The sequence below is a fragment of the Halichoerus grypus genome, chromosome 14 (assembly GCF_964656455.1).
Source record: "Halichoerus grypus chromosome 14, mHalGry1.hap1.1, whole genome shotgun sequence".
Lineage (NCBI taxonomy): Eukaryota > Metazoa > Chordata > Mammalia > Carnivora > Phocidae > Halichoerus > Halichoerus grypus.
In genome coordinates this window covers 24,512,523-24,533,736 of record NC_135725.1, presented here as the reverse complement: position 1 = coordinate 24,533,736, position 21,214 = coordinate 24,512,523, and the positions used below count along the sequence as shown (strand labels likewise).

The 21,214-nt window shown below is 42.8% G+C and overlaps 1 protein-coding gene across 2 annotated transcripts; it reads left to right on the top strand.

The window, feature by feature from the left end:
* Nucleotides 1–1,649: 1,649 nt before the first annotated feature.
* Nucleotides 1,650–14,844, top strand: QNG1 (Q-nucleotide N-glycosylase 1). Of its 2 annotated transcripts, none has more exons than XM_036090585.2 (4): nucleotides 1,650–2,242; nucleotides 2,763–3,022; nucleotides 10,289–10,484; nucleotides 14,339–14,844. In XM_036090585.2, exons 1-4 carry the CDS (start codon nucleotides 1,906–1,908, stop codon nucleotides 14,569–14,571), a joined length of 1,026 nt encoding a protein of 341 aa, XP_035946478.1. In that variant the 5' UTR covers nucleotides 1,650–1,905; the 3' UTR covers nucleotides 14,572–14,844. The 2 variants fall into 2 exon arrangements, with proteins under 2 accessions (XP_035946478.1, XP_077917407.1); XM_078061281.1 differs by having other exon boundaries at nucleotides 2,107–2,613.
* The last annotated feature ends 6,370 nt before the right edge of the window (nucleotides 14,845–21,214 follow it).

Genomic DNA, 21,214 nt, shown 5'->3' with positions numbered 1-21,214 from the left:
CTAAGTTGTTGGTTTTTCATTTGTCAATAAGTCTCGGTGAGAGAAAATGGCCTAAATTATATAACCTCCTGAATTCTTTTGTAGATTGCCAGATTTTCTTGCTAATCAATTTTTTTAAAGATTTTATTTATTTGAGAGGACAGCGAGCACGAGCGGGGTGGGGGGACACGGTGCAGAAGAGCAGAGGGCAAGGGGAAAGCAGACTTCCTGCTGAGCAGGGAGCCCCATGGGGGCTCGAGATCCCAGGACCCCGAGATCATGACCTGAGCCAAAGGCAGATGCTTAACTGACTGAGTCACCTAGGTGCCCCTTTTGCTAATCAATTTGACTCCAAAGACTTAGAGCTGCTGGGGTAGACAGAAAAATCCCAAGTCAACAGATTTACATTTATTCAACAACGCATTAATGTACTAGTGACTTCTTCTGTAAAAGCAAATCATAATGAAATCCTTAAAAGTTTCTTTTTCTTACCAAAATGAAGAAACTGGAGAGATGAAGATGTTCTGCTTCTCTGGGGGCACAGTTGTCAAACTTAAAAATTCTAAATCCTACAAAAATTCTCCAATTCCAAGATTCTTTACTGTCAATAACTAGAGATGACTACTGTTATTTTTAATAGTTGATTTTCAAAAAGGCACGAATATTTCATATTATCCATGGAGATTTAAGTCTGAAGGAGAGCACAAATACATTACCTCTGTACTAAAATTTCATCAGTAGGCAAATTTGGATCATCACTAATTGACTAGGGTACCTCTCCTCATCCCATTAAAAAATATTTTTTAAAAAAGTTTGGGGCTGTAAGGTGATACTTATTTCCTCTAATAATGTCTCCTCATTAGGGCCACTAATATAGTCACTACTTGGCCAGAATGGTTGGCATTGGTGGTTTGGTTCATAGAAAGTGCCCCAGACTTGAGGGTTTGAATCCCAACCCAGGCCACTGCTGTGACCAGGGTCTCACCGCTGAACCATACAGCTTCTCTTGCAAAACGAGGAGTACAACCGCCGCTGTTGCCACGGCCAGGACAATAGCGATTCAGTACGAAAGCACAATTCCAGGCACACAATGTTAATTTTAACAATACATTGGTTTCCTCATCCATTTCTCCAAACGTCTCAGCTAATCTTAAACGTCCATACGGCCTCCGAATGCGCCAGTAATTTAGCACAAGAGGCCTGCCTGGGAGATGGGGTTGTGGGGGACCCGCCATTCCGTGTCACAGCCTGGGGGCGATTTAGCCCCCCGCACCCCACCCTCCACCCCCCCGCAGTGGAATGGGCGCCGCCAGGCTCGTCGCGGCCCAGGAACCCGGATGCGGAGCGTCGCCAAGGGCTGCTTGCCCACATTTCGCCCACTGGGTAGAGGGGAGGGGCGGGAGCCGAGGGAGAGCAACGCCGTACATCGCGTGCAGTCATCGCGACTCGGGCCACGGCGGCGAGCCGCAGTACCACGTGCCCGAAGGGAGGGTGGAAACGTGCACAAAATGGCAGAGCCGCACGCCTGGGCGGGAGGGAGCGCAACTGCGGACCGGCGGGTGCCGGACCCTCCGGCCAGTTTCCGGACCTTCGGAACCGGAAACGGGTCCCAGGCGCGCGCCCGGGCGAGAGTGGGCGGGGCCGCCCTCCCGGAAGTGCCTCCGGTCCAGGCCGGGCGCGCGGCCCCGCGGCGTGCGCCACTCAGCTGCCCTGCGCGGTGGAGGGAGGGAACCAGGAAATCGCCCGCGCTGTTGGCTTTCAGAGCCGCTCTGGGAGGGCGGGGCCCTGTGAGGGCAGCGATCCCGCGGTGGGCAGGGGGGGACTGCTGCTGAGGGACCCGCACCCTTGCCCCGCTCAGGGAGGGAAGCGAGTTTGGCCAGCCCGCGGGTGAAAGCGCGGTTCATCAGTCCCAAAGGGAAGGGCGGGATGGACGGGCCCCTAACTCCCAGGGAGTCCGCAAAATTCATTGCAGAGAATAGTCGGGATGTGTTCATCGACGACGGAGGCGTGCGGAGGGTGGCCGAGCTGCTGCTCGCCAAGGTCTCGGGGCCCGAGCTGCACCTGGGGGGCTGGAAGGCCCTTCACGAGCTGAATCCCAGGGCGGCTGACGAGGCCGCGGTCAACTGGGTGTTCGTGACAGACACGCTCAACTTCTCCTTCTGGTCGGAGCACGACGAGCACAAATGTCTGGTGGGGTACAGGGGGAAAACGTACAGCGGGTACTGGTCCCTGTGCGCCGCGGTCAACAGAGCCCTCGACGAAGGTTGGTGCCCCTTCTCCCGGTCAGACCCCGCGAACGGCCTGTGAGGTTTCGGTTTACCGGCAGGGTCCCGAGGAACGAGTCGGGAAATGGCATACGTGTTCATAAGGCGAACTTTGAAGTTCTTCATTGCAGTTCTTACCTGCTTAAAATACAAGTGTGAGAAGAAGCGGGCGTTAAGTCCTTAGTGAGAAATGATCCTGTTTATCATCATAGCTAAGTATACAAGTTTTCTAAAGAACGCCACTTTGATGACATCTGAAGAACAAAGGGACAGATATAACACATTTTATGCAGTCAAAATACATCTGGTGTAGTATAACAATTGCTAGAAACGGATGAATAAGTACAGACGAGAAAATAGAAAATGAAGGGTATGCTTCTCATTTTTTAATTCTTCACCCATTTTTAGTGCATTTCTGTAACAGTCATTTGCTTTCTTATTATTGTATGTTGTAAAAGCAAGGGTCTGATGAATATAAAAGTATGACGTTGTTCCTCTGCATTTTCTTTTTTCCCTAAGGGATACCTATAACCAGTGCTTCCTACTATGCCACAGTGACCCTGGATCAGGTTCAGCATATATTCCGTTCTGACACGGACGTTCCCATGCCTTTGATCGAAGAGAGGCATCGGATTCTTAATGAAACCGGGAAAATTCTGCTTGAGAAGTTCGAAGGCTCTTTTCTTAATTGCGTCCGAAAAAGTGAAAAAAGTGCACAGAAGTTAATGCACCTGGTAGTTGAAAGCTTTCCTTCTTACAGAGATGTGACTCAGTTTGAGGTGAGCTGCTTCTGTTGGGGATTTTAGAATTCTTAATTATCTTCTCAGTTAACTTTTTAACTTCCAGAACTCCTTTTGAGATTTAAAAACTTAAGTTTTGAAGTTCCTTCCTTGTGGACAAGGAACAGTAACAAAATTGTTAGTGTTTCAAAGACATTACTTTTCTTAGTTTTCTAATTAATATATTTCCTTTATTTTTCTTTTTTTCTTTGTCCTTTTAAAATGTTTCAAAGCTACAAAACACTGAACCTTCAATATGATGCTATTCAGGGACAATGAGGTCCTTTTACAACTTCAAAAAATTTACTTCATTGGATGAAAATCAGAATGTATTTCTAAATCCTCCCTAATAAAAAGTATTTTTTGAGGCTCTAACATATATATATATATATATATATATATATACTGTGTTTTCTTTTTCACACGTGGAATACTTGAACAGTGTTATTTTCTTTTTCTTTAAACAGATGTACTTTTAAAATGGTAAACATTTGGTATACCTTTCCACTGTACACCTGGGTTCTGTTTTTGTAAAATTCTTTTAGAATTCATTATCATTGTGTGTTTTAACTGTGGCAAAGAATTGAAAGCAACTTCAGAGGAATCACATGATATAAATCTATTTTATAAGTTCATGAATGCTTAAATCATATTGAAATTTTAAAGCTACCCTTTTGAAATCACAATTCAACGACTAACAAAAATTCCCAATGATATTGTTTAAGTCGCTCTTTATGATTTACAAGGTGTTTGCATGTACACTCTCATTAGATCCATAGAAGAGCTCTGTGGGGCCTAAGGACAAGGATCATTATTGCCCTGTTTGTAGACCAGGAACCAAAGTCTAAAGAGAAAGGTTAATTGGTTTATCTTACATCATTTAGTCAGGAAATAAATAGCTAGCTTTTCAATTCTGTAAAGTGAGAGATGCCTGATTATGTTAAGATTTTTTTATTTTTCAAAGATATTATTTTTATTTATTCATTTGAGAGAGCGAGCATGAGCAAGGGGGAGAGGCAGCGGGAGAAGCAGATTCCCACTGAGCAGAGCCAGATGTGGGGCTTGATCCCAGGACCAGGAGATCATGACCTGAGCCGAAGGCAGATGCTTAACCATCTGAGCCACCCAGGCGCCTCAGTTAAGATTCTTTTAATTGCAAGTGACAGACACAAAACTAGAAAAACCTTAAGCAAAATGAAGAATTTGGGGATAGGAACATCAAGGATCAAGGACTCAATGCCATCAGGATTCAGTCACTACTCTTTGATTCTCTTGACTCTGTATTTCTCGCAGACTAGCTTTCTCCATGAAGTAGATGTTCATGAATTTTGCATCTTATTGCTTCAACCACCAGAGAGCGGGAGGGAGGGGTAGACACCTTCTCAGGTACTGTTCTAAAATTCCTGGCTAAATACTGATCAAATCGGCAGGGATTATGATCAATGAAGTGTGGCTGAAGGGGCTGTGGGTGGGGCAGAGGCAGTTCCTAGAAAAGAGACCCTAGGCCACTGCTAAATTTCATTTTGTTCTGACTAACCGTTTTGCTGATGCAGATTACTTTGAGATTTATCTTTGTCTTTTTTTTTTAAAGATTTTATTTATTAGAGAGCGACACACACACACACACACACACACACACACACACACACACACTGGTGGTGGTGGTGGTGGTGGTGGTGGTGGTGGTGGTGTGGTGGTTGAGAGCATGAGCAGTGGGAGGGGCAGAGGGAGAAGCTGAGCAGGGAGCCTGATGCGGGTCCCAGGACCCAGGGATCAGGATCTGAGCCGAAGGCAGACACCTAAACGACTGAGCCACCCAGGCACCCCTATCTTTGTCTCAACCTTTTTTAAAGAAACTGTGGATCAAGTTCCTTGGTTCGTGATTCAGGCCATCTAAGTGTATTCGTGTATAAAAAAATGAAACTGCCATTCATGTGGCTAAGAATCCATGTATTCCAGAATCAACATTGGTTGTAGCAGAAGGGCTAAGAGTAAATTTAGGATGACTTCAGGATGGAATAAATTCATGACATGCAGTTTGTTTGTCTTGAAGTAGTCCTGAGTTTTTGTTTTTGTGGAAGAAAGAGTAAACTTTTTTGGTAGATGGTAATACCAATTTAGTAAGCAACTTACTGATTTTCTATTTTATTACAGCACAGTGCTTTTGATTTACTTTGCTGAAAAGGTCAGTTTTTTAAAAACTGTGCCGGGAGGGGTGCCTGGGTCAGTCGTTAGCGTCTGCCTTCGGCTCAGGTCTTGATCCCAGGGTCCTGGGATCGAGCCCCGCATCGGGCTCCCTGCTCTGCGGGAAGCCTGCTTCTCCCTCTCCCACTCCCCCTGCTTGTGTTCCCTCTCTCGCTGTCTCTTTCTCTGTCAGATAAATAAATAAAATCCTTAAAAATAAATAAATAAATAAATAAAATAAATCAGCCTTAAAATTAATCTATATCCTGGCACAGTTTTTTTTTTTTTTTTTTAAAGATTTTATTTACTTATCTGACAGAGAAAGAGACAGCGAGAGAGGGAACACAAGCAGGGGGAGTGGGAGAGGGAGAAGCAGGCTTCCCGCAGAGCAGGGAGCCCGCTGCGGGGCTCGATCCCAGGACCCTGGGGTCAAGACTGAGCCACCCAGGCGCTCCAAGGCTGATATATTTTAAAATGAATATTAGTACCTGGACCGTTTCCCATCAGTACTCTTTTCTAAAAAACATTACTAAAGAAAAATCCCCAAAATGTAACAAAAATCATACTTAAGGATTCTGACACTTTCTTAAAGGAGTATTATATTTTTTCATTTATTTTTTTCCAAAAGATTATCATTAGTGTTACCCAAAAGCAACATATTTCCTATGATTCCTAACATAGCACAGAGCACATATTCATTTAAAAGATATGTAAATAGGGGTGCCTGGGTGGCTCAGTCGTTAGGCGTCTGCCTTCGGCTCAGGTCATGATCCCAGGGTCTTGGGATCGAGCCCCACATCGGGCTCCCTGCTCTGCGGGAAGCCCGCTTCTCCCTCTCCCGCTCCCCCTGCTTGTGTTCCTGCTCTCGCTATCTCGCTCTCTGTCAAATAAATAAATAAATAAATAAATAAAATAAAAGATATGTAAATAGTAAGGAGTGCCTGGCTGGTTTATTCAGTGGAGCATGCGACTCATAATCTTGGGGTTGTAAATTCAAGCCCCATGTTGGGTGTAGAGATTGTTTAAAAATAAAATATACATAACGTACTTTGGGCAATTAACTCCAAATCTAGAGGAGTTCTGAGCCTTTTAGGACTGCTTTTGAAATTGAGAAAGTGTTAAAATCAAGTGTATGTTTTTTGTTTTTGTTTTTTTAAGATTTGTTTATTTAGAGAGAGCACAAGGTAGGGTAGGGGCAGAGAGAGAGGGAGACAAGCAGACTCCCTGCTGAGCAGGGAGCCCTACCCAGGGCTCAGTTCCAGGACCCCAAGATCATGACCTGAGCCAAAACCAAGAGTCAGATGCTTAACCTACTGAGCCACCCAGGCACCCCATTAAACAATAATAATAATAATTCACAGCCCAATTGTTTTCATAGTACCATTTTTAATGACTTCACAGTAGTATTCCACTATAGGGATGTACAATCCCATAATTATTTGCCCAACAATTGTGTTTAATACACAGTTTTATTTTTTAAATTGAATTTTATGTCATGTTGTTTTCAGTTTTATGTGATAACATGCAATACTGCACAATCATTTAACACTTGTAATTATTTTCTTAGAATGAATGGAATCATAGTAATGGAATTGCTGAGTCAGAGCACGGCCTGGATTTTCAGGCTTGTAATACATAAAAATGCTAACAGTTCTCTAGAAAGATGATAACGAAGATGATCAGCAGCAGCGTAGGAGAGTGCTCTTTTCCCAGCTCCTTCTTAACATGGTGATAGTATTGGTTGCTATATTTTTTAATATTTAACAAGTTGCATAAAATAGTCATAATTGTTTTTAATGTATATTTACTTAGATTATCACTCATTTTTAAACATTATAAACAAATTAATAAACTTTTAATTTGGACAGATTTTAGATCAGTGATTTCCCAACCTGGTTGTACACCAGAATCAGCCAGGAAGCTTTAAAATTCAGATACATTTCCAAAGCAGCTCTGATTTAGAGCATATAATAACAATGTAAAAGTCCTAATGAATAAATCAGCTTCCCTCAGGCTATTGTCTTTGCTGTAACATACTAACAAAGTGCATGAAAAACGTGGTCTTTTTTTTAAAGATTTTATTTATTTATTTATTTATTTGACAGAGAGAGACACAGCAAGAGAGGGAACACAAGCAGGGGGAGTGGGAGAGGGAGAAGCAGGCTTCCTGCGAAGCAGGGAGCCGGACACGGGGCTCAATCCCAGGACCCTGGGATCATGACCTGAGCTGAAGGCAGACGCTTAAGGACTGAGCCACCGAGGTGCCCCTAAAAATGTGGTCTTTTTTGATACTTTAATCACTAACATTTTATGTTACTCTTAAGCATTTGTAATTCTTTTTTTTTTTTTTAAGATTTTATTTATTTGACAGAGAAACACAGCGAGAGAGGGAACACAAGCAGGCAGAGGGAGAGGGAAAAGCAGGCTTCCCGTGGAGCAGGGAGCTCGATGCGGGGCTCAACGCGGGGCTTGATCCCAGGACCCTGGGATCATGACCTCAGCCGAAGGCAGACGCTTAGCGACTGAGCCACCCAGGCACCCCAAGCATTTGTAATTCTTGACCTTTCTAATTTGTTCATGATACATTTGTTGAAGAGAATCAACTCAATGGTCATGGATTTTTTTTCATTGATAATAATTGTTTTATAAAGGTACTATTTTGAAAATATTTTATTCACCAAGCAATATTATGGAACACGTAGGGAATTGTTATTTTGGGATTCGCTGGTATTTTCAGTGATATCAGTTAATATTTTAGAGGTGAAGAATTTGATTACTAAAATCATTTGATTACTAAAACCATATCAGCTTGTTAAGAAAATGTTTTATAGATGACTTGAATTTATTTTTAGACTCCTCACTTGAATCTTATTTTTTGTTTTGTTTTTTTTCAAGGGTATTATAATCTAATCTTTGTGATATACTAGTTGGCTACCATGGAAACAGTGGTCATGATGTGACAATTTATGTTTTGTTAGATGCTAGCACTGATTTTGTTACGTAAGTCTGGTTCCTGTATTTTTCCACTTTGATCTATGGATCTTATTAAAAATAGGAGATAATAGGGGCGCCTGGGTGGCTCAGTCGTTAAGCACCTGCCTTCGGCTCAGGTCATGATTCCAGGTCCTGGGATCGAGCCCCACATCGGGCTCCCTGCTCCGCGGGAAGCCTGCTTCTCCCTCTCCCACTCCCCCTGCTTGTGTTCCCTCTCTCACTGTGTCTCTCTCTCTGTCAAATAAATAAATAAAATCTTTAAAAAAAAAAAAAATAGATAATAGCTTCTATCTCTTACAGTAAACATGATGTAATAATTGTGTTTGATGCACAGATTTATTTTTTATATTAAGTTTTATGTCTTACTCTTTAATACACTAGACTTAAATATAAACCTAGTTATCATATGTAATTTCCAGTCCAACAATTGCCAGGTTGTCATATTTTGATAGGTTTGGAAATATGGGCTATTCCCAAATGATGTAGAGATACTTTTTTTTTTTTAAGGTTTTATTTATTTGAGAGAGAAAAAGAACGCACGCGTGCACAAGCACGAGTGCGGGGAGGGTAGAGGGACTAGCAGACTCCCCGCTGAAGCTGAATACAGAGCCTGAGATCATGACCTGAGCCAAAGTCAGACGCTTAACTGACTGAGCCACCCAGGCGCCCCTAGGGATACTTAATGGTGATTTGTTCCCCGCAGCACTCTCATTTATAGACTTTACATCCTGTAAAAAAATGAGCATATGTGTTTGCTCTGGAAAACAAGATACTGAATTTCTTAAAGGTGGTTTTAGGTAATTTACTTAGTAAAAGTAGTTCTGGATTGATTGCAATAGGTACACCTTAAGGTTAGGCAAAATTAGGTTATTTCTCATTAGGACAGAGTATCACTGGAGTTTGTTTTTAGTAAATAAAGGAATCTGTGTTATCATCTTAAGGAATTTTCACATGGAGCCTTTCCTTGAAGGATTTAATTTCTTTTTTTATTTAATTACTTATGTTATTTACTTATTAAAACATTCTCCAAAGTGGGCAGAATAAATTTGGGACTCAGTAATATTGATTATTCTCCTTTAGCAGACAAGCAGCTATAAAAGATGATTTGAGATTATTACCTTTGGTATTAGGATTAGGATTAGATTGTAATTATCCATGTCTTTCCATAGTTTATGCTGATCTGTGTTTGTAATTTTATAGAGAATTTTTGAGTTAAATTATAACCCACTATCCTGTAACGCTTGGTTAAATTTGTTTCTTTGTTGTATAAATATAATTGGAAGTTTATTTTGTTCTGTGGGCTTACATACTGATTTTGACCATTTCCAAAAAGGTAGACTTGATAAATTCTGTGTTGATCAGTTATGTCTTTATCTCTGAAATATGTTTATCATATTATCTGAAAGACAACAGTTAAAAGTCGAATGTTGTGATTCTCTTCAGAGATGAGTTTAAGGATGTTTGTTTCGGGGTGCCTGGGTGGCTCAGTCATTAAGCGTCTGCCTTCGGCTCAGATCATGATCCCACGATTCTGGGATCGAGCCCTGTGTCAGGCTGTCAGGTTCCCTGCTCCGTGGGAAGACTGCTTCTCCCTCTCCCCCTCCCTCTGCTTGTGTTCCCTCTCTCGCTGTGTCTCTCTCTGTCAAATAAATAAATAAAATCTTTTTTTTTTTTAAAGGGATGTTTGTTTTCTTCTTTATACTCTTCATGAATTATGTTGCAATCAGAAAAATTTAAGAAGCTTTCCAAAGAAATACTGTCTAGCCGTTAAAAAGAATAAGCAGGTGGGTTATAGTGACACAGAAATATATATATGAGGTAATGTCATTGAAAAAGAACACTAAATACCACAATTACCACAGTTGTATTTTATGTGCCTTGAAAAATATAGGAAGTAAATTTGGAGTGAAAGAGATAATTTAATATTTATTAGAGTCCCTTTTTTTTCTATAAAAGATCCATAAATTCTTACCAACACTAAAATTATTGCACCCTTGAGAAATGTTTTCAATGTGTGCCCTTTTTTTTATAGCATACATAAAAGCTATCGGATACCCAGGTAACATTTATATTCTCTTCATTCATCAGGGGAAAAGAATTTCTTTTTACAAACGGGCCCAAATCCTCGTGGCAGATACGTGGAGTGTGTTAGAGGGGAAAGGAGACGGCTGCTTTAAAGACATCTCCAGTATCACCATGTTTGCCGACTATAGATTACCTCAGGTTCTTGTTCACCTCGGAGCGCTGAACTACTCCGAGGAACTACTGGAAAAGCTTCTCAAAGGTTTGCCAGCTTAAGACATTCTTTGTTATACTATGAATTGTGATTGAGTCTCTGTCTTGTTTCTTTCACAGAAGTTCTCCTTTCCTTTAAAAAAAAAGCACTGTTTATTGTTAAAAGCACATGTAAAGGGGCACCTGGGTGGCTCAGTCAGTTGAGCATCTGCCTTCGGCTCAGGTCATGATCCCAGAGTCCTGGGATCAAGCCCCGCATCAGTCTCTCTGCTCAGCGGGGAGCCTGCTTCTCCTTCTTCCTCTGCCTGCCGCTCTTCCTGCTGTGCTCTCTCTCTGTCAAATAAATAAATAAAATCTTAAAAAAAAAAAAAAGCACATGTAAAGAAAAATGCAGGGGCAATTGAAGTAAGAGAAAATCACTTTTTTTTTTTAAAGATTTTATTTATTTATTTATTTGACAGAGAGAGAGGGAACACAAGCAGGGGGAGTGGGAGAGGGAGAAGCAGGGAGCCCAACTGGGGGCTCGATCCCAGGACCCTGGGATCATGACCTGAGCTGAAGGCAGATACTTAATGACTGAGCCACCCAGGCGCCCCGAAAATTGCTTTTTGTTGTTGTTTACACTGTAGAATGTAGGGAATTACACTATTTAGTCATAGTTTCAGAGCCTCATCTTAAAATGAAACTGAAGTTTCTGTTACCTGAAGGTGTGTGATGGATGCTAGGTCCATCAGGTGTAGTATTTGAAGAGTGTTAATTAAGCAGTGAAGAGCGCACTACACTATGAAATAAAAGGTGGCCTGAGAGATAGGTAACATGCAGTGGGTTTCAAGTCAGGAGGCTCCAGCATCTGCCACTGGGTTACCTTGCATGAGTCATTTGCTTTTCTAGGCTCATTTATTTATCATTATTGGGTTCAATTATTGATTCTCAAGAGCGGGAGCCTTGTTATAATAAATGAGCATAGAAAATTATGTTTGTGTGAAAATCAGCTTTTTTTAAAGTTTTTATTTAAATTCTCATTCGTTAACATAGAGTGTAATATTGGTTTCAGGGGTAGAATTTAATGATTAGCTTTTTGTTTTTTAAACATGTCTTTGTATAAGAAAAATAATTATATAATTTTCACGTTAATTTCTCTCTTTTGGATGCAGTATTTTCAGCTATTTTTTTGTTTAATTTTAGAAGAAAGTAGTTGTTTGCTTGTTTTTTTAAGATTTTATTTATTTATTTGAGAGAGAGCGTGCGTGCACAAGCAAGGGAAGGGGCAGAGGAAGAGGGAGAAGCCGACTCCCTGCTGAGCTGGGAGCCCGATATGGGGCTCAGTGTGGGGCTTGATCCCAGGACCCCGGGATCATGACCTGAGCCAAAGGCAAACGCTTAACTGACTGAGCCACCCAGGCGCCCCAAAGCAGGTAGTTTTTATGACTGAATAATTTTCTCTTGTGAAATAGATTTCAGTCACCCAAAATAAGAATAACACAGAATATAAAGAATATAAATTATTGCTGTGGTTGCTTCTACCAGTTTTTATGCTGCCTTGGGCAATCCATTTTATCCCTCTGTTTCTTCATTTGAAAATAAAGCTATCTTATGTTGTAATGATCATGTCCTGGATCATTAATTATTGGATACCAAACATTTAAGCATTCAGGGCTTCTTTTCCATGTAGCCATATGCAGCTGATCTTTTTTTGGCCGGTCTGTCCACTGCTGGTTCCTATCCGTAACCATTCTCTTGCCTGGTTTCCCTCACCCACATTTTCTTTTTTTTTCCAGTTCAAGTCCTACACATCCACGAGAGCTTAGCTCAAATACCATCTCCTCCACATAGCTTTTTCCAGCTTTTCATGATTTGTGCACCTCCTCCTTCTGAATGTTTATAGCACCCAATTGTCTCTGCTACTGTGGGGAAAACCCTGCTGAGAATGGATCATGTGGCACAGCCGTACAGAGTGGTCTGAATTTTCTTCTGCCATCCATTGCAACTGCAGAGGCCCTCTTCCAGATGTCCAGCTGCAGCTGTTGTTACTGCCTCTGTTATGTCCAGAGCGTGATCTCATTTCTTTGCCTCTTATTTAAGCAGAGTTGGATTTTTTTCAAAAAGTACTTCATTAGCAAACTTAGAGGAGAAACAGAAACTATAAACGTAAAGGAGTACACACAAGGATAGCACACTAGTTTTTAAAAACTATCTGAAGTGAAATCTAGAACCAGGTAACTTGACTAGATGAGGTAGAACCTTCCTTAACTGGCCTTCAGTGATACTTCTTCCAAATTTGAGGATAGGTTACACTTATATATGTATATTTTTTTCCTCTCTCCTCTTCTGAATATCTCTAGGCTAGCCCTTGGAAGACCTACCCAGATTTCCATCCATTTTATCTTTTTTTGGGGGGGGTGGTAAATACAGTCTTTTCACTTTATTTTAATATGAATTTAGATTCTTTTTTTTCTGTCCATTTTATCTTTAACCCATCTCTTCACCAAAGGCATATTTTTTTTAGCCAGTTATAAATACTGCCAATCCAGTTTGGCTAAATTTATATTCTTCACTGTGATTCTAGGGCTGACACCAGTCATGGTATTTAAGGCCCACCCTAATCCAGTATGACCTTATCTTGATTACATCTGCAAAGATGCTATTTACAAGTAGGGCCACATTCACCTGTACCAGGAGTTAGGGCTTGAATGTGACTTTTTGGAGGACACAGTTCAATACTACAGTTACTTATTGGATGGAGGGGACGTAAGTAATGCTATTTAAGATCCCAGGTGTGACAGTGGGCCCTAGTGGGGCTGGGGCATTGTCCTACTTTTCAGTGGATCACAGGGCCTCTTAGGTACTATGAAGCTCTGTGGAAGGCTGCGGATTGGTGGTCAGAGGCCAAATATAACCTGCAGGTGTGTTTTGTTTGGCCTGACCAGTGTTTTAAGCACTTTTAGTTACTTACTAACCTTGACAATTAGGAGATTTCACATGAAAATCAGACTTTTTTTTTTTTTTAAGTAGACTCCACGCCCAACATGGGGCTTGAACCTACGACCCTGAAATCAAGAGTCCCGTGCTCTACCAACTGAGCCAGCCAGGCACCCCAAAAATCAAACTTTCTGACTTCACTTGTAAAAGGGGGAGAAATACGGGAACACTGGGTCTACCATTAGACAGGGCAGCCCACATTCTGTAGCTCACGACAGTTTGCATCTGGCTGTGGCATTCCCTTACTCTGCCTCCCTGATCCTTAGAGGCAGTTGAGTTGATGAGCCCAGTTTTAGCCTCAGTGGCAAAGTACAGCCAGTACCCATCTTGCGGGATCAGCTACACCCCGGAGATGGGCACTGAAGAGACTGCGGGGCCTGTGAAGCTCTCAGCTACATATTCAGGGAGGGCTTGACCAAAGGATCCTGAATCCAAAGAACAGAACAGGATCCAAAGATCCTGAATCCTTGCTCAGGTGAACAACTTTGATTTCTTAGGTTCTCCTTGATGCACTTAGGATGTACCTAAGACAATGTTCAGTTTTCAAGTGAGAAAGGGAGGTATTGTTTATTTGGCCCCTTTGGAGTCCTCCAAATTTTGCAATGTTTTTTTTTTCCTGACATCAAATCCAATTTTAAATCCTTTGTTTTCAAGAATTTAATAATCTTGCTGTCATATTTTTAAATTTCTGGTGACCCCATGTTCATTTAGCAGCTATTTATTGGGGAGCTGTATGTGCAAGGTGCTCTGCCACCTCCCAGGAATAGTGACGCAAGCCAGACACGGCCCCTGCCTTTGTGGAATGTGCAATTTTGAATTAATGCCTGAGTTTAGAAGTGGTTTAAATGACCCAAAATCAAGTCTGTGTAGATTTTATGTTATTGATGCTTAGTACTTCTTGCTCTGTTTTTTTCCCCCTTGCAGGAGAAATGCTTTCGTATGGGGATAGGCAAGAGGTGGAAATCAGAGGGTGCTCACTTTGGTGTGTTGAACTGATCCGGGATTGCCTTCTGGAGCTTATTGAAAAAAAGGGTGAAAAAACTAGCGGAGAGATCAATTCTATTCTTCTGGATTATTACTTGTGGGACTACGCCCGTGACCACAGGGAAGATATGAAGGGAATTCCCTTTCATCACACGCGCTGCATATATTATTGATCCAAAGTAAACTTGCATTTTTGTATCACATAATCATTTGTACAGTTTCGCCTTAATATTAAGAGAAGGTAGGGGTGCCTGGGTGGCTCAGTCGGTTAAGCGTCTGCCTTCGGCTCAGATCATGATCCCAGAGTCCTGGGATCAAGCCCCGTATGGGGCTCTCTGCTCAGTGGGGAGTCTGCTTCTCCCTCTCCCACTCCCCCTGCTTGTGTTCCCTCTCTCGCAGTCAAATAAATAAAATCTTAAAAAAAAGGAAAAAAAAAAAAGAGAAGGTAGTAGACGTTACAGCAACAAGAAAAGTGATTACCCAGTCTCACTTAAAAAATTTTTCCTGACGGGCACCTGGGTGGCTCAGTCGTTAAGCGTCTGCCTTCGGCTCGGGTCATAATCCCAGGGTCCTGGGATCGAGCCCCGCATCGGGCTCCCTGCTCGGCGGGAGGTCCGCTTCTCCCTCTCCCGCTCCCCCTGCCTGTGTTCCCTCTCTCGTTGTGTCTCTCTCTGTCAAATAAATAAATAAAATCTTAAAAAAAAAAAAAAAAAAAAATTTTTCCTGACCCATCACTCTGCATTCCCAACTTTGTCCTTTGCTTGTTGAGTTTTGATCGTATTTTCCTTTTCTGTGGGCACATGACAGGAAAAATGAAGGAATTGTGATGCTCTCTTTAAATCTCACATCTCTTAAAATTAATCATGCCTTATAATGTGATTAGTCATGAGTGATAATATTTCATCCGTTCAATTGGTATCTTTTCTCAGGGTGTACTAATTTCTTATATACCTTGATCCTTTGATATGGGGGGGTAGGGTCTTAGCTGTATGAATGCTGCGGCTTTTGTATAAATCAATCTTGACAGTTTATTTTAAGCTTTTTATTGGTATTGACAGTGGGTTTTGCACATAGTGATTTTCAGTTTAGGAAATCTATCTAATATTCCTTTTTTTTTCTTTTTTTTTTTTTTCAGTGTAACTATACTGAAATTGAATAAAGGTTTTAAATTTTTTTCTTAAACCGGAATGGATTATTTCATTAAAATAGAATTTACCACATATAATTTTAAAAGGTTTACAGTGAGGGGTGCCTGGGTGGCTCAGTTGGTTAAGCATCCTAACTCTTGATCTCAGGATTGTGAGTTTAAGCCCTGCTGTTGGGCTCCACGCTGGGTGTAGAGCCTACTTTAAAAAAAAAAAAAGGTTTAAGTGAATTTGATTATTTGCTTTATGTTGCAGACATTTTGTTGCCTACCAAGCACTCATTTCCCACCTTCAGCCCCACCTTCCTTCTAACATAATCTTGATTTTTGTTAGCTACCAACCTTGTCAGCTCGCCGTGACTTTGTGTGAATTCGAAAAGGCATCCTTTTCCCCAAGCACTTTACTGCCATCTGCTGAAAATTTGTCATACTAACCTTACAAATGACAGTGACTGAATGTGAGGGTGCCTGGCCCGCACCCCTCCCCCTTTCCCGGTACCCCCCCCCCGCCCTTGTGCACTGCACAACTAGCACCACCATAAGCAGTGCTTTGTTTTTATCCCTCCCTTATGTGACTCAGGGAAGGTGATCCCGTCTTCATCTCAAAAGGTAGACTGGCTTAATATGAAAGGTTTATTGATAATCCTATCCTCTGCCTGTGATTGCTTTAGTAATGGGTATATAATCTCCTGGCCAGTGACATTGGAGGAAAGTCTGCGGGGGAAGCTTCTGGGAAAAGGATTCTTCACTTTGAAGAAAGAGATAGAGGAGAAGGTCCCTCTTCTTCCTCTGAGCAGAGTTCTGTCTGAACTCGATGCCTGAAGCTGTTAGTAGCGCTTGTGTGGAGCCAGAGCCGGCGCCCCTCCCCTGCTGCACCTGTCCCAGCTACTGACCTCATTCCTGAGGTGATGGACATATTGCCTGATTGCCACCATTTTCAGTGGGTCTTCTGTAACTTGGAGTAGAATGTATCAAAATGAATAGTTTGCAACTTAACCCGCTCTCAGGGGACTCCTCCTCCTGCTGCCTTCCTGCCCCTCTCCCTCTCCTGCCTACCCATGTCCCCTTTCTTCCCCTTCCTCTTTTTTCTCTCTTCTTCCTCCTCCCACTTCTCTCTCTTCTCCTCTCCCCTCTCTCCCCTTCCTTCTTAAGGCTCAGCCAGCCCTGGGCTTCCTGTTTTCCTAATCCATCATGGAAAGACAGGGAAGGTGGTCCAATGGTGCACTTTTGTGTCCAAGACACAGCTGTCTTTTCTCTTGTGCCATTGAGCACAGCTTGGACTCATGACCCAAAATGACGTTCTAATCTGGGCAGCAGGATTGAAGAAGCAATGAAGCTGAAGAGGGCAGGGGTTGCCAGAAGGTTCTAGCTGCTACCACATGTGTTTTTGCTTTCATGTCACTGACTAGAACTTAGTCACATGGACCACAACTAACTGCCAGGGAGGACAGGAGAGTAGTCTCTCTTGTAGGCATTGGGTACCAGCCAAGCTATATAAGAAGTATGGATGGATATTGGCAAACAGCAAGTTTTCACCACCATGCATGGATTTTCTGATTTTCATACCTGATACAGGCTAAGAATTTAAATAACATTTCACGTCACAGTTTTTAACAGCTGATGATTATTTTACAGACCTATTATTTCACTGGGGATTGCAAAATGGTAATGCTCTAACATTGTTGGTTTTGTGGGTCTGTGCAAGGGTACCCCTCGATGGATTTCAGGGTGGTCTGGGGGAACATAATGAACATGGAGCTGGCCCTCGGCATTCCGGAAGATGAGAATATTGAAATAGGATCTGGAAAGGGTTTTTTTTTTTTTTTAAGATTTTATTTATTTATTTGCGAGAGAGAGAATGAGAGACAGAGAGCATGAGAGGGAGGAGGGTCAGAGGGAGAAGCAGACTCCCTGCTGAGCAGGGAGCCCAATGCGGTACTCGATCCCGGGACTCCAGGATCATGACCTGAGCCGACGGCGGTCGCTTAACCGACTGAGCCACCCAGGTGCCCTGGAAAGGGTTTTTGTTTTTGTTTTTGTGGTATTGATTCATTCTGCGCACCCTCTTAAAAACAGTTAATGAAAATGTGCACAGCTCCAGGAGTCCCCTCATCACAGCCCTCCATTCAGAGAGGTCCTTGGTTTACTGTTGTTACAGGATTTCTTTTCCTTCGGTGCCTGCGATTCTTGGTCACCCCACTTGGAAGAATGAAGACGTAAACCAGACGAAGAGTGGTGGGCAGCGAAGTTTATTGAGTGACAGTACAAAGCTCCCACAGAGGGAGGGGACCCCGAGAGGACTGCCACTGGCATTTCTAAGTCTAGGGGTTTTTATGGGCTTGCTGGCGGGCGGTTTTCATCTGATTAACCCTCCATGCGCCGGTCACCCAATCAGGTTTTTGTCATCTACCTATCACGTGGGAAAGGGTGGAGGGCTCCTTCCAGGGTGGTGTAAAATCCTTTTAAGGGTGGTTTCCTCTAAGGGCCAGCAGCCTTGTCCCCCGCGCCTTTCTCCTGACTCTCCTTTATTACTGTCACTAAACTAGTTTTCTAGCAGAGATGGAACATTAGTAATGAAGGAGAGTTGGAAGAGAGGCAGACGGGGACAAGGGCATCCCCCCTCCCTCCTAAGAGGAAACTAACCTTAAAAGGAAAAAGACCCCATCCTGTTATTCTAGGCTTTACTCGGTGCCCCAGCTTTAAGTCTTCCTACTGGGAACTCTTAAAACTTGTACCAGACAGAAAGGAAGGGGATGGGCTTGGGTGTCCTAACCCAGGCCCCAGGGCCAGCTCAACAGCCAGTGGGATATTTAAACAAAGAATTTGATGTGGTGACCTGCGGCTGGCTGGCTTGTCTTAGGGCGGTGGGAGCGGCTGCCCTCTTGGTCCCCAAGGCTACGAAACACCACCCTGGAAGGAGCCCTCCGCCCTTTCCCATTGAACAAGGACCTGATAGGTAGATGAGCTGTGGACAAAAACCTGGTTGGGTGACAGGCTCATGGAGGATTAATCAGATTAAAACAGCCCACACCAAAGAGCCCATAAAACCCCCTAGATTTAAACACCAAACCGGCAACCTCCTCGGGTCCCCTTCATCCTTGGGAGCTCTGTATTAACCCTCAATAAACTTTGCTTTGCTGCCCACCGCTCTTCATCTGATCTACCTCTTCATTCCTCGAAGCGGCGGGACCAAGAACTTCTGGCACTAAGGGAAAAGAAATCCTGCAACATTAGTTCTTATTCCTTTGTGACTCAATTCCTTTTAATAAAGCTTTTGCTCTGTAACAAGTTCAAAAACATTTTGGCTTTTTTTTTTTCATATTTCATAAATTCTTCAGTGGCTGCCTGATGATTTGCCTCCCTCTATAAACTCAAGTAAGTCGGCCATGGGACCAAGTCAGTGCCCTCCCACCGAAGCAAACAGGTTGGGTTAATGACTTGTCACTGCATGAAGTGTCCCAGTAAGAGGATGATTTGGGGGAGGGTCTAAGGATGCAGTGCTCTCTCTAGATTGGATGCTGTCAGAAAACGGGCAATCGGACCTTTGGCTCTCTCAGTAAATCTCATCTGTAAAGAGAGGGCTAGGGCAAGGAAGAAGTGGAAGCCGTCCAGCAGATGCCACTCATTCACCAAGATAGAAGGATGTTTGGTACTGTGTGTGTGGCACAAGGGCCTTGTTTTTGTCTGTGCTTGGACAACATTATCAAGCAGCCTTATTTCATCTCACTTTTTCAGTCTTGATGTTGGTATTCTGGGAGACTGTTCAACAGGAGCATACCATGGGGTGCTGTGAGGGCCAGCTTTCCCAAGGGCTGCGTTCGTTCCTTTCACAACCTTCACCTTCCCCCTGGCTAGCACTAAAGAAATGAATAGGTTTCATTCGATTTCATTCAGAAATCATTTATTGAGCTCCCTCCCCGTGCTCCCTCCCCTGAGGCTGAATGGGTCATGCTTTAATAATCTGGTTGAGGAGGTACAGGTTGAATGAACCACAGCAGATGCTGTAGGAATCAGCCTTGAGGCAACTTCACCACCTTTTTCCTTGTATCTGTGACCCATCTCTCTCAGTGTACTTAGGTCACTTTTTCTTTTTCTTTCTTTTTTTTTTAACTTTGGTTTTTGATTCTTAGCCGTTGGGTGGATGCCATTGTCAAAGACAAAACCTGCTCAAGTAAGGAAGTTGGTCTTGTACCGCACATTGCACCATGAAGAACATCCCAGATCCAAAGATTAGAGTCTCCTGGCAGGGTGGTGGTGCCTTAGACTTTTCTAGGGAGGAGTAGACACGTTACAGGTTGGGGGGGAGGGAATTTACAGGTGGGGTTGTTTTGCAGTCAGAAGGCTCACTTCACTGAACGGGATTTCCCAGTGCTTATCTCGCTGTCTAGCTGGTTTCAGGGGGACAGACGGTTCTAACCTCAGCTAATCATTAACAACACAAAGAATGAGGGATTAGAGAGGCAGTGTCTGGCTGTGTTAGCAGGTTTAAGCAAAAGGGGAAGGATCTGTGTTGGGCCTTGTCACAGGTAAACAAGGGAAACGTGAGAAAGAGTTAATAGCCTTGTTTAAGTCACTTAGAGAAGGGTGCTCCTTTTGGATAGACTGTTTCCCAGAACATAAAAGGGTGCGGGATTTCATTAAACAAAAGGTTGGAGAGATTTCTTAATGTCACTGTTTTCTGGAAATACAGAGTCCAGGTAAAGTTGAACATTGTCACCATCAACCCTTTCTTGTGCTTGGGTATTGGCTGGAAACAAAGTAGGCTGTCATGGCCTGGGCAACATTTTTATTTGCTCATTTATTTTATTTGTTCCCAAACCATGGGAGGTAATGACTCTCAAAGTAAGGAAGTCTAGAGTTGTGAGTTCTCCACAGTATAAAATGTCTAGAGTTAGGATCCAAAGTTCTGGGCTCCCCTCAGGGGAATCATTATATGCTCCCTGCCTTGGTTCTGTCATCAACTTTTGAACAAATCAGCTAAAATCTCTGTGCCTGTTTAATTCACATATGAAATGGGATAATCTAACTCCGATTTTTTAGTTCTGGTTACAATTTCCTTTTTTAATCATTTTGTAGAATGTATGCATGCCTCAAATCATTTATAGGATGAGGTAGGATGAGACTGTGGTGGTTAATTTTATATGGCTAGGCTACAGTGCCCAGTTTTTGGTCAAACACCAGTCTAGATGTTGCTGTGCAGGTCCTTTTTAGATGTGATTGACATTTACAATCAATAGAGGAATAAAGCAGCTACACTCTATTGAATGGGTGGGCCTCATCCAATCAGTTGAAGGCCTTAAGAGCAAAACCAGGTTTTTCAGAAGAAGAAACAACTCTACCTCAAGACTGAAACATAGAAATCCTGCCTCAGTTCTCCACTTGCTGGCATGCAGATTTTATTTTTATTCTTTATTTTTTTATTTTTTCTTTTAGAGGGAAAGAGAGAGTGTGTGCATGCACAAGCACTTGGGGGCGGGGAAAGTGGGGAGGAAGGGAGGGAGAGGGAGAGAGAGAACCTTAAACAGGCTGTACACCCAGCATGAAGCCCAATGTGGGCTGACCCTGAGATCATGACCTGAGCCAAAATCAAGAGTCAAATGCTTAACTGACTGACCCACCCAGGGACCCCTGGCCTGCAGATTTTGGTCTGAAGACTATAACATCAATTCTTA

Excerpts from the sequence above, each read along its gene's own strand:
- QNG1 (XM_036090585.2), top strand. The coding sequence starts at position 1,906 with ATGGACGGGCCCCTAACTCCCAGGGAGTCCGCAAAATTCATTGCAGAG. Across the intron at positions 2,243-2,762 it reads CAACAGAGCCCTCGACGAAG|GGATACCTATAACCAGTGCT; the intron begins GTTGGTGCCCCT and ends TTTTTCCCTAAG. Across the intron at positions 3,023-10,288 it reads GAGATGTGACTCAGTTTGAG|GGGAAAAGAATTTCTTTTTA; the intron begins GTGAGCTGCTTC and ends TTCATTCATCAG.